We start from the raw sequence: 13151 nt of genomic DNA, 5'->3' as shown, positions 1-13151 counted from the left end.
ACAGTGGTGTATTAGAGTATTGTATTTGTGCTTTGACATTTAGCCTTACATATTACATCCAGTAGTCTAACAATTACACACAATATGTTTTATCAGAAAAAGAAATGGTCTAAAGAAATACATAATTTCATAAATTACAACTGAACATGTACTTGTAGAGAGATAACAGAAATCATTCAATCAAAATGTGAATTTCTCCCAGTGAATAAGAAAAATACCTTCCCAGCAGAGCTAGAGTTAACCCCCAAATGACATCACCGCTCACTCCCACCTCCCTCTCTTCCCTCCTCTCCATCCCTCCTCCCCTTTCTTCCCCTCTGCCCTCCCCCTGCATTAATTCCAGTATGAAAGGAGAGTGTCTCACCAGCGGTCACACTCCAGGAAGCAAGCAGCCTCACAGCACATTCTGACCATCACACACAGGCTTGGAGAGCGAGAGAGAGAGAGACCGAATCAGCACCTCACACACATTGCCAGAACCTGCTCGCTCCAGGGTGAGGAATTCTTTACTTAAAAAAAATGGAATTACTCAACCAGCATTACTATCTGTCCTCTCTCTCTGACATGGAGCTCCACCGCCTCCGACACCACCACAGCCACCGGACTGACGACAAGCTCCAGATGCTGAACCTCAACCAACGCCTGGAGACCTACCTGGGCCGAGTGAGGCTGCTGGAGGAGGAGAACAAGCTACTATGCCAGGAGATCCAGGCCCTGAGGGGCAGCGGCCAGGGGGGGCGGATGGGCCTGGAGGACAAGCTGAGCCTGGCCAGACAAGAGGTAGAGGAAGTCTGGAGGGAGAAGGATCGGGTGGAGCTGGAGCTAGGGAGCCTGGGTGAAGAGCTCCACGTCCTGGGGCTGCAGAGACAGTGGGAGGCGGACGCCCATGGGGAGGTGAAGAAGAAGCTGGCAGACAGCAGGAAGCAGATGGAGGAGGAGAGGAGGGCTCAGATCTGGTTAGGAGAGAAGGTGAGCCAGCTAGAGAAACAAATCCAGTTCCAGATACAAACCCACCAGGAAGATGTTGCCGGCTTCCAGGCTACACTAATCCATGTCAGACCTGCACTGCCACCCCCTCCACCCCAAACGGGCACCCAGCTGCCCAGCCTCCAGGAGCTGGGTGAGGAGTACTCCCAGATGGCTGTCAGGGCGTGGCATGAGGCGGCCATGGTGTTTCAGGGCCAGGTGGACAGCCTGGACGAGTCTCTAAACCAGGCCAGAACCCGGTTGGCCCAGGTGGGCCAGGAGAAGAATGAGAGCCAGCTGAAACTTCAGGCCCTGGAGAATGAGCTGCAATCAGCCCAGGCTAGAAGGCAGTGTCTGGAGAGGAGTGTGGCCAAACAGAGAGACATGCAGAGGCAAGAGATACAAAACCTGCAGGTAAGAACAGTTAAAGTAGCCGACCCTGGTCTTTGGTGTGGGCGTATTTATGGGTGTGGGTTTATTCATGTCAATATCTCATAGGTAACTTTGTTAACAGTGTCATTTGCCAATTTAATCATAAAACAGTGTCAATTAGATTATTTAAAACTCCTGTTCACCTGAACCTGAACTGAGCCATATAAGTGAGATTCCTAACCATACTATTAAATTCCATATCGAGTTATGCTTTAATAATCATGCATTGTTTAAAACATCTTGAGTGTGTTGTCTGAATGTGACTGCTGTCTGGGATTTAGGACCTTCAAATGATTTCAGTCCAAAGACAAATTACAATGCGCTTCGTTGTGTATCTTGCCAGTTAATCGAGACAGCTAAAGCTGCTTCCAGTTGAGCAAACCAGGGCAAAACAAAGTGTTTCAAATGTCAGTCATAGCAGAACGTTTTTCAAATGGACATGGCCCAAAATAAAAACAGGAACAATATGGTAATTTTATGAAAACAAGGTGTTTTTGTCCAAATGAGTCTGATGATATCTATGACGTAGAAACATACCAACGCAGTATCTCTGAGAAGGCTTATATTGTGATCCCTTTCATTTGAAATGCTAATGAAATGTTTGGACAGAAACATTATGTTGGACTCGGCCTAGGCTGGGGCTCTGGGAATTAGTTCCAGGTCATTATTTGTCCAGAAAGGTCAAAAATCCACACTGGGGCCCAACCATTAGATGCAGGGAACACAACATTGAACATTCTATGTTCTATGCTGGTCATAAGCTCTTGCCATGGGACCAGGAACCATAATTCGGTGCCTTCAATACCTGTTCATGTGCTATGGTTGGATAACATCAATGCCATTTCCAATCAATTCTCTTCCCTTTTCCTGTTCCACAGGCCCATCTGGACGTGTTGGAGATGGAGAAGGGGGCGCTGGGAAATCAGATTGACACTCTCCTGACAGAAAGTAGGGGTCTGCTGCAGCTGAAGATGTCTCTGGGCATGGAGGTGGCCACATACAGGTACGGTACATGTCACTGTACATATATCAGAAGCTACAGTACCTCTCTCATCATATCTTTAGCACGAAACTATCGACATTTTGGGCCAAATGCTAAAGGGTAACTAGTAAATCATGCATTGATGTCAATTGGAGCTTTGCTTGAAAACATTACTTGTACACAATGATCTCAAGTTGGACTTCAGTCTTAACTAACTTGTTTATCTTCACAACCACTGATCGGATAGACCATGACAGATGAACGAAAGTATGTTGATGGCCATCCATCCAGCTATTTTACTTATCAACTGTAGAGGGAAAGGAGACACGGGGAGGAAGCCATGAAAGACTATTGGCACACAGCCAAAGGTGATAAGAGGTAGTGTCATTTTTTTAATGTAAGAGAGACGTGGGAATGTTCAAATAAAAGTGTCACCTCAAGTTGGTTTGAACTCTGATGAATGCGGCAACAGCTGAAAAAGTGACACCAAGCCCACACATGTTTGACGTCTGCAAAAAAGCCTGTCTATCAGAATATGAAAATTGAGGCAAATGTCGCAATCATCCCATCTTCACTACTATCTTCCTCTTCTTTTCCAATAGTTATTTTCCAAACATGTTCTTTTTCTTTTTACTTTTCTACCGATTTGTGAGAAAGCCGTCATTATTAGCCCCCATGTCCATGCTGATTCAGATGTCTAGTTTATCACATTCAAAGATGGCTTTTCAACTGGAAGTTCAGACTGGGCCCCATCACCCCTCCCCCTGTGAGAATGTGGAACAATATGTAGATGTCCAAGGCCTGTTGTCCAATAGGGCTCAGCCGTCTGACCCAAAAGGTCATCCCCTTGAAAAGGCCAGTCTCAGCTGTCTTGAGCAGGGTAACTTTATATGGGCCTCTATAGTGGCGCCTTTCTCTTTCCCTTGGTCTCTTCCCCCTCCATAGTCACCCCAAGGTATCAGCAGGGGATGACCAACGTATGAGCTATGGGAGTCTAGAGGAACCGGAATAAGAGGCAGGGGGAGAAGCAGACAGCAAGTCTCAAAAGAGATTTCGTAAATGCATAAAATTCATATTATCGGCACCTATACAGTAGATCCCAATGCGCAACAGAACACATTGAGCAACACTTGGAATGTGATTCTGGGATCATATTGGGATATACATGTCCACCAGTTTATAAGTATTTCTAAGTATTGTTTCATTAGAGATGCTGGTTTGAATGTGTGTTGGAATGGGCATGGTCCACATCTGTGAATACAAATGGTATTAGTTCTGCTTGGGCTAATCAGAATGTCAGGGCGTGCATGCCTGTATTTTAGGCTGTGAGTATGTGAGAGGGGGAATTGATGGCAGTGGTATGCACAGCAGATGGCTCGTCAAATGACAATGTCGTCCCCACATTTCCATAACAACAGATCTCATGTTGGCAACAAAAGCCCTCCCACTTCACTCCTCTCACCCCACCCTATGACACATCATTTCAGAATACCCCCTAGTGTGGCCAAAGTACAAATTATTTTGGTTATTCGTCACATTAGTATTCAAGCTGCTTCTAACCAGGACATAAGATTTTCTAGATAGTGTTGCAAAAAAATGTTACATCACTTTCCCTTTATGAATCCTTCTCTCGTTTGTCTGTGTCTGCTCTTTTCCTTCAGCGCTTTACTGGACAATGAAAGTCTGAAGGGGGATTTCTCTTCAACAAATCAGCTAAGGAGTACCTACATCTCTGGTAAATGATCACTTCATACAGGAATCTGCCAGCTAGATTAGTGACTGTGTTGTAATACAACATGATATTGATAGCTGTCAAAGCCAACACCTCCATGACATGTACTCCTGTTACTGTATAATTGTACTGTAAACCAAAAGGAATCTTCCTCATACTTAAGGTGGGCGAGTCCTGACTCTGCACTGTACAGTGTATATATTCACATTAGACCAAAACGAGTGGGGGATGGTGTGGGTTGGTTAGGGGGCTGAGCTAGACGCTTTGTGCTCTGTAACGCAAGCTACCTAGAGTCCCCAAAGGTCATTGAGCCATATGGCTTTGCTTTCCGGTAATTCAGACTGGAGGGGAAGGAAGTCATGATCAATATCTCTCCATTACTGTCTAACCTCTGTTCAGGAGAACATGTCTCCTAATATTGCCTTTGGGATGGGGTTTCGAGATCTCTGTCAACCTAAGATAAAACTGAAGACATTTTGGAATAGACAGAGATTGCTTTTTGTCTTACAATCAAAGCATTGGTGAATGTTTCCTGGTATTGTTAAGATTACTGTCAGTGTCATTTCAACCTTATTGATGTCTATCTACAATAGCCCCTGGCCTGTGGCCTACCCAGTACCATTATGTATGGTGTACCTATTCAATAATCTTCCTATGTCATTCACAGATGGAGTGCCCAGCTCCCGAGGGGTTAAGCAAAGCTTCCAGACACAGCTGCCTACCAGTCACATGATCAGGCCCATCTCTACCATCCATAGAGCAAGCCCACGATCCAATGTGACAATGATGTCCGCATCACCAATCTGGACTCAAAATCGGGTAACCCTGAAAGAAACACCTGAGAGTTGTCGAAAGACAGAAGAGCATATCGACTTTGGGGTAGGGTCCAACTACCAGGTAAGTTGTTCAACGCCTTACCCCAAAGTACCACAGGACGGAATTTCAGTCGACCACTTCAGACCCCAAGATGTCCATAAAGAAGTCAACTATGCTGAGCCTCTCTCACCTCCCACTGAAGAGGCAGGAGCTGATGTTGTATCTTTGCTTGGATCTGACCACAAGGAACAATCCATGTGGGATATGGAAAAGGAGGAAGAGGATCAGAACATAGTCAGAACCTGGTTTGCTGAAGAGAAACCCGTTCTGGAATCTGCCATGAGTCACCGGGTCGAGACCAGCTTCAGTATGCCAACTGTGTTCAGCACTGATGCTCAAGAGCTCTACAGCCCTTCAGTGAGCTATGAGAGAGCAGGTTCGGTGACAGGGGCACATTCTGCTTTCTCAGCGAATGATGATAATGATGTACCTTTTGAAATATCTTTTGAAAAAGAGGAACCTCTACTAGATATGCCTTACGGTCCCATGAATGCATCAAAGGAAAGAGATCTTGAAACAACAAAGAAAGATGCTGAATGGGCGGGAAATGAAGGCTTGGAATCTGAAACTGCATCAGTGCTAGAACAAGCATTTGAGACCTTCACAAGCAGTCAAGCTTTTGAGTATGGGGCGGGGAAAAGTTACAACAAGTCAATAGAGCTCAACCAAGAGGACAATATGTCATATGAATCTACTCAAGCCTCCCACGGTTCAGAAGAGGCATTTCGCCATGTTAAAAGACTGGAGGAAGATGTTATTCATCTCCCAAAAGAGGATGAAAATGATATGTCTAACAAACATGAGGAGCAATTGGAAGATGAATTGCACCCCTATGGGTATGGTAAGGATGATCGTGAAAGATTAGGAGGATTCATTAAGGAAAATGATATGACAGAAAGAATCGATAAGTTCAACCAAGAGGAGATGATCTCATCTGAATCTGCTCAAGCTTCTCACAGGTCAGAAGAGGTATTTCACCATGTTGAAAGAGTGGAGGAAGGTGACATAAATTTCACAAAAGTGGATGATGAAAATGATATGTCTAACAAACGTGAGGAACAACATGCACTGAACCCCAATGGGGATGTAAAGGATGAATGGGATAGAGTGAGAGGGTACAATGAAGAGAATGGAATTGGAGAAAGAATGGATGATTGGAAAGACGGAAAGTATCATATGAAAGAGGAAGAGATGTGGAATAACAGAGAAGCCCAACCCAATCGGTCTGATCAAGAATATATACCTTCAAATGAAGAGAAACTAAATCAATTCGAGCAAGAGCAAATACCTTCAGGCAGAGAGAAACTGAATCAGTCTGAGACAGAGCAAATACATTCAGGCAGAGAGAAACTGAATCAGTCTGAGACAGAGCATATACCTTCAGGCAGAGAGAAACTGAATCAGTCTGAGCAAGAGCAAATACCTTCAGGCGGAGAGAAACTGAATCAGTCTGAGACAGAGCAAATACCTTCAGGCAGAGAGAAACTGAATCAGTCTGAGCAAGAGCAAATACCTTCAGGCAGAGAGAAACTGAATCAGTCTGAGCAAAGGTATATCAATTCAAACGGAGAGAAACTGAATCAGTCTGAACAAGAGCAAATACCTTCAGGCAGAGAGAAACTGAATCAGTCTGAGCAAAGGTATATCAATTCAAACGGAGAGAAACTGAATCAGTCTGAACAAGAGCAAATACCTTCAGGCAGAGAGAAACTGAATCAGTCTGAGCAAAGGTATATCAATTCAAACGGAGAGAAACTGAATCAGTCTGAGCAAGAGCATATACCTTCAGGCGGAGAGAAACTAAATATATCCGACAATGACAAAGAGGATCATGATGAGGCAAACTACTGTCAAAATAATTCTGTATCATGGAGGGCTGAGCTAGAAGGCGACAGCTATGCTCAGGACAACACACTAGCCGACACACACCCCTTGATCCGTTACAAGAGTGACGAGACAGATGTCAACACTCAGGCTTCACACATGGGCGAGAGTGACTCCAGTGATGGTGAAGAGGACAGGGAGGTTTGCCAGACAGGAACAGACACCTGGGGCGAAGGCAAGTCCAAACAGTTTGACACCATGGAATATCTGTATGAAGAGTCAGAAGGGGATGTCATAGATCAGGAAAGTAACATGGGCTCCACTCACCAAGAGGACATGGATGCTAGCCAAACAAAGGAGCATGCTCCACAGGAGAACGATGAGGAGAATGCTGTAGATCAGTTGATTCAGGAGGCAGAAGAGGAGCAATCCTATGAGGAACTTACAGAACCTGGAGAGTACTCCATGGTGTGCTCTGATGAGGACTATAATGAAGAAAGAATTGATAGATTGGTGGAGCAAGAGCTAGAGAATTTATCTATATCCAGTTACAGTGAACACTTTACTGGGCAGATGATTGAGAGCGAGTCAGTACTGAGTCTTCAAATTGAGTCTCACACTGAACTTCCCCAGACACAAGACATATTATACAGTGAGGAGGTAGTGCAGATACACTCAGAGAGACTGAATCAATCTGAGCAAGAGTATATACCCTCAGGAGGAGAGAGACTGAATCAACCTGAGCAAGAGTATATACACTCAGAGAGACTGAATCAACCTGAGCAAGAGTATATACACTCAGAGAGACTGAATCAATCTGAACAAGAGTATATACCCTCAGAGAGACTGAATCAACCTGAGCAAGAGTATATACCCTCAGAGAGACTGAATCAACCTGAGCAAGAGTATATACCCTCAGAGAGACTGAATCAACCTGAGCAAGAGTATATACCCTCAGAGAGACTGAATCAACCTGAGCAAGAGTATTTACCCTCAGAGAGACTGAATCAACCTGAGCAAGTGTATATACCCTCAGAGAGACTGAATCAACCTGAGCAAGAGTATATACCCTCAGAGAGACTGAATCAACCTGAGCAAGAGTATTTACCCTCAGAGAGACTGAATCAACCTGAGCAAGTGTATATACCCTCAGGCGGTGAGAGACTGAATCAATCTGAACAAGAGTATATACCCTCAGGCGGAGAGAGACTGAATCAATCTGAACAAGAGTATATACCCTCAGGCGGAGAGAGACTGAATCAATCTGAACAAGAGTATATACCCTCAGGCGGAGAGAAACTGAATCTATCTGTGCAAGAACACATACCATCAGATGGAGAGAATCTGAATCAATCTGAACAAGAGAAGATACCTTCAGGAGGAGAGAAACTGAATCAATCCGAGACAGAGGATATAACTTCAGGCGGAGAGAAACTGAATCAATCCGAGACAGAGGATATAACTTCAGGTGGAGAGAATCTGAATCAATCTGAACAAGAGAAGATACCTTCAGGAGGAGAGAAACTGAATCAATCCGAGACAGAGGATATAACTTCAGGCGGAGAGAAACTGAATCAATCCGAGACAGAGGATATAACTTCAGGTGGAGAGAAACTGAATCAATCCGAGACAGAGGATATAACTTCAGGTGGAGAGAAACTGAATCAATCCGAGACAGAGGATATAACTTCAGGTGGAGAGAAACTGAATCAATCTGAGCAAGAGTATATACCCTCAGGCGGAGAGAGACTGAATCAACCTGAGCAAGAGTATATACACTCAGAGAGACTGAATCAATCTGAACAAGAGTATATACCCTCAGAGAGACTGAATCAATCTGAACAAGAGTATATACCCTCAGAAAGACTGAATCAACCTGAGCAAGAGTATATACCCTCAGAGAGACTGAATCAACCTGAGCAAGTGTATATACCCTCAGGCGGCGAGAAACTGAATCAACCTGATCAAGAGTATATACCCTCAGAGAGACTGAATCAACCTGAACAAGAGTATATACCCTCAGGCGGAGAGAGACTGAATCAATCTGAACAAGAGTATATACCCTCAGGCGGAGAGAGACTGAATCAATCTGAACAAGAGTATATACCCTCAGGCGGAGAGAAACTGAATCTATCTGTGCAAGAACACATACCCTCAGATGGAGAGAATCTGAATCAATCTGAACAAGAGAAGATACCTTCAGGAGGAGAGAAACTGAATCAATCCGAGACAGAGGATATAACTTCAGGTGGAGAGAAACTGAATCAATCTGAGCAAGAGTATATACCCTCAGGCGGAGAGAAACTGAATCAATCCGAACCAGAGGATATAACTTCAGGTGGAGAGAAACTGAATCAATCCGAGACAGAGGATATAACTTCAGGTGGAGAGAAACTGAATCAATCCGAGACAGAGGATATAACTTCAGGTGGAGAGAAACTGAATCAATCCGAACCAGAGGATATACCTTCAGGTGGAGAGAAACTGAATCAATCCGAGACAGAGGATATACCTTCAGGCGGAGAGAAACTGAATCAATCCGAGACAGAGGATATAACTTCAGGTGGAGAGAAACTGAATCAATCCGAACCAGAGGATATACCTTCAGGTGCAGAGAAACTGAATCAATCCGAGACAGAGGATATACCTTCAGGCGGAGAGAAACTGAATCAATCCGAGACAGAGGATATAACTTCAGGTGGAGAGAAACTGAATCAATCCGAACCAGAGGATATACCTTCAGGCGGAGAGAAACTGGATATATGTGAGCAAGAACATATACCCTCAGATGGAGAGAAAATGTATCAATCCGAGCCAGAGCATTTAGCTTCAATCAGAGAGAAACTGAATCAATCCGAGACAGAGGATATAACTTCAGGCGGAGAGAAACTGAATCAATCCGAGACAGAGGATATAACTTCAGGTGGAGAGAAACTGAATCAATCCGAGACAGAGGATATAACTTCAGGTGGAGAGAGACTGAATCAATCCGAACCAGAGGATATAACTTCAGGTGGAGAGAAACTGAATCAATCCGAGACAGAGGATATACCTTCAGGTGGAGAGAAACTGAATCAATCCGAGACAGAGGATATAACTTCAGGAGGAGAGAAACTGAATCAATCCGAGACAGAGGATATACCTTCAGGCGGAGAGAAACTGAATCAATCCGAGACAGAGGATATAACTTCAGGCGGAGAGAAACTGAATCAATCTGAGACAGAGGATATACCTTCAGGCGGAGAGACACTGGATATATGTGAGCAAGAACATATACCCTCAGATGGAGAGAAAATGTATCAATCCGAGCCAGAGCATTTACCTTCAATCAGAGAGAAACTGAATCAATCTGGGCAAGAAAATATACCTTTCGGTGGAGAGAAAATTAATCAATCCGAGCCCGAGTATATACCTTCAGGTGGAGAGAAAATGTATCAATCTGAACAAGAGAAGATACCTTCAGGAGGAGAGAAACTAAATCAATCTGAGCCAGAGTATATAACTTCAGATGGAGAGAAAATGTATCAATCCGAGCCAGAGCATTTACCTTCAAACGGAGAGAAACTAAATCAATCTGAACAAGAGTATATAACTTCAGGCGGAGAGAAACAGAACGTAAATGCACAAGAACACATACCAACAGACGGAGAGAAAATGAATCAATCTGAGTCAGAGTATATACCTTCAGGTGGAGAGAAACTGAATCTATATGTGCAAGAACACATACCATCAGACGGAGAGAAACTGAATCAATCTGAACAAGAGGATATAACTTCAGGCGGAGAGACACTGGATATATGTGAGCAAGAACATATACCCTCAGATGGAGAGAAAATGAATCAATCTGAGTCCGAGTATATACCTTCAGGTGGAGAGAAACTGAATCAGTCTGAGCAAGAGTGTATACCTTCAGGTGCAGAGAAACGGAATCAGTCTGAGCAAGAGCATATACCTTCAGGTGGAGAGAAACTGAATCAGTCTGAGCAAGAGCATATACCTTCAGGTGCAGAGAAACTGAATCAGTCTGAGCAAGAGCATATACCTTCAGGTGGAGAGAAACTGAATCAGTCTGAGCAAGAGTGTATACCTTCAGGTGGAGAGAAACTGAATCAGTCTGAACAAGAGCGTATACCTCCAGGTGCAGAGAAACTGAATCAGTCTGAACAAGAGTGTATTTCCTCAGAGGTTATGTATTCGGTGCACTCTAGGATTCTAATGACATCTGATCACACATCTCTTAGAGAAGGTTCAGTAGAAATATCCAAAGAAGAATATTTGGCTCAAGGTAAGGTATTCAGTGGGGGACTGGGAACTGAAGCTGTACCAGACAAAATAGAAGGACAGGATGACCAGAACCTTTATATGTCGACTCATGCAGACTTCACTGAAAGCCATTCTATCTACAGCAGTTTAAACAGCAGGCCTGAGAGTCAAACCGACATGAACAACTTGGATATAGAAGAGTCCAACAGCACAGATGATGAGTCACCAAATGCAAGCCAGTATTTGCAACCTGTCACCAAAGCAAATCTAACTGCAGATCAGGAAGACTTGTTAAATGTGGCAGTCTCTCACTATGAGGATTGCAATACTCTTATTGAACATTCTGCAGAAGAGGTCACTAGCTATCAGGCAAGTAATGAATGTCTTCAGACAGATGAATGGGAAGTCTTAGAAAGTCCAAACAAACACCTGGAATCTGGAGATCCTTTTGCAGGTCACAAGAGAGACTCCGAGAGATCATCCAAAACTGACAGCGAAGGCCAGGACCTCCACAGCTTCCTCAGCTCTGGTGTACACAACAACTTCTGGGGTTCCAATCTGGAGACAGGAGCCCCCTATCAACCGGATGAGACATATGACCATGTGACCGAGCTACCCAATCAGAACCTAGTCTTGGCTAACAACCTATCCTGGGTGGATTTGGATAATCCACAGGCAACTAATTGGAACACAAAGATGGACAGCGACACACCTGAAGCTTCCACCCTTGAAGAAGAGGACAAACAGATGCCCTCACAGGTGAAGCAGCTGGTTTGTAAAGATGTGGTAGAGGGTGTGAATGTTACTTCTGAAGGTTCTGAAGATGGAGACTCCTGGTCATCTGGGGAAGAATAGGAACAATTTCAGCATGGTTTCTATAAAGGAGAAAAGTAGAAGTAACAAGTGTTACTGAGAGTGTAAAACTATTTACATTTTACAGGCTTTGAATTTGAGCATTGATTCACATTGATCCTCACAGTGGAAAGTAAATGAAACGATAATTTCATCCAAACATGAATGTACTATGTCACAGAATGTCATGACAATTCAGTGCTCTCCGGGATCCTTGGGATGTCCCTACCCTAAACCCTAACTATAACCATAATCCTTACCTACACCATTTAAAATGTCAACTTCAATGGGGTAGGGACGTCCCAAGGATGCGAGATAGCACAGACCGTCAAATATTTATGCTGTTTTCAAAAACCAAAAAGTTGTGCTTGTGGCACTAACCACCAGTGTACCTACTCCATTTCAAGACATTGAGGGCCATTTTTTGTAAGTTTTACAAATTGATGTTTGAATAGCATTTCTTTATTTTGCCTCCCCCCTTTGAAGAACAAAAGTAACTTAATTAAAAACCAAAGAAAGGACATTTGAAAGTCAAAGCATTCTGAACTGCCATTAATTGATAGTTGATTTGATTGCACTGATTGAAGGAAATCAATTAGAGCAAAAGTGAGAACCAAGGCCTGGGAGCTTGTTTTTTCTAGCAGCAACTGTTATCTTAACATCTTAAGTCCATTTGATAAGGACTCCAGCTGTGCCTTCAGAAGGTATTCATACCCCTTTGACTTACTCCATTGAAGAGTTATTTATGATTATCATTTGATATTTCAACTCACACACTACAAGCAGCAAATCAAATCAAATTGTATTAGTCACATGCGCCGAATACAACCAGTTTAGACCTTACAGTGAAATGCTTACTTACGAGCCCCTAACTGACAGTGCAGTTTCAAAAAATATGGATAAGAATAAGAGATAAAAGTAACAGGTAATTAGAGGAGCAGTAAAAAATAACAATATATACAGGGGGGTGCCGGTACAGAGTGAATGTGCAGGGACACCGGTTAGTTGAGGTAGTATGTACATGTAGGTAGAGTTATTAAAGTGACTATGCATAGATGACAACAGAGAGTGGCAGTGGTGGTGGGGGGGGGGGGGGGGGGGGGGGGAATAGTCTGGGTAGCCATTTGTCTAGATGTTCAGCAGTGCATGGTTTGAAATCCCAGAAGAACAGTTTGCCTTCATTGTATTAAAGCGTTTCACAACACAGTGTCACAATGTATAACT

The 13151-nt window shown here is 43.7% G+C and overlaps 1 protein-coding gene across 10 annotated transcripts; it reads left to right on the top strand.

Moving 5' to 3' along the window:
* Positions 1 to 366: 366 nt before the first annotated feature.
* Positions 367 to 12813, top strand: LOC110487370 (nestin). Of its 10 annotated transcripts, none has more exons than XM_036946022.1 (5): positions 367 to 1380; positions 2277 to 2401; positions 4042 to 4115; positions 4780 to 8180; positions 8316 to 12813. In XM_036946022.1, the coding sequence occupies exons 1-5, from the start codon at positions 520 to 522 to the stop codon at positions 11928 to 11930; spliced, it is 8076 nt and encodes a 2691-aa protein (XP_036801917.1). In that variant the 5' UTR covers positions 367 to 519; the 3' UTR covers positions 11931 to 12813. The 10 variants fall into 10 exon arrangements, with proteins under 10 accessions (XP_036801917.1, XP_036801962.1, XP_036801926.1 ...); XM_036946067.1 differs by having other exon boundaries at positions 4780 to 8222; positions 9678 to 12813; XM_036946031.1 differs by having other exon boundaries at positions 4780 to 9420; positions 9556 to 12813.
* The last annotated feature ends 338 nt before the right edge of the window (positions 12814 to 13151 follow it).

Source organism: Oncorhynchus mykiss, chromosome 2, assembly GCF_013265735.2.
Source record: "Oncorhynchus mykiss isolate Arlee chromosome 2, USDA_OmykA_1.1, whole genome shotgun sequence".
Classification (NCBI taxonomy): Eukaryota; Metazoa; Chordata; class Actinopteri; order Salmoniformes; family Salmonidae; genus Oncorhynchus; species Oncorhynchus mykiss.
This window is presented reverse-complemented; position numbering and strand designations above follow the sequence as displayed.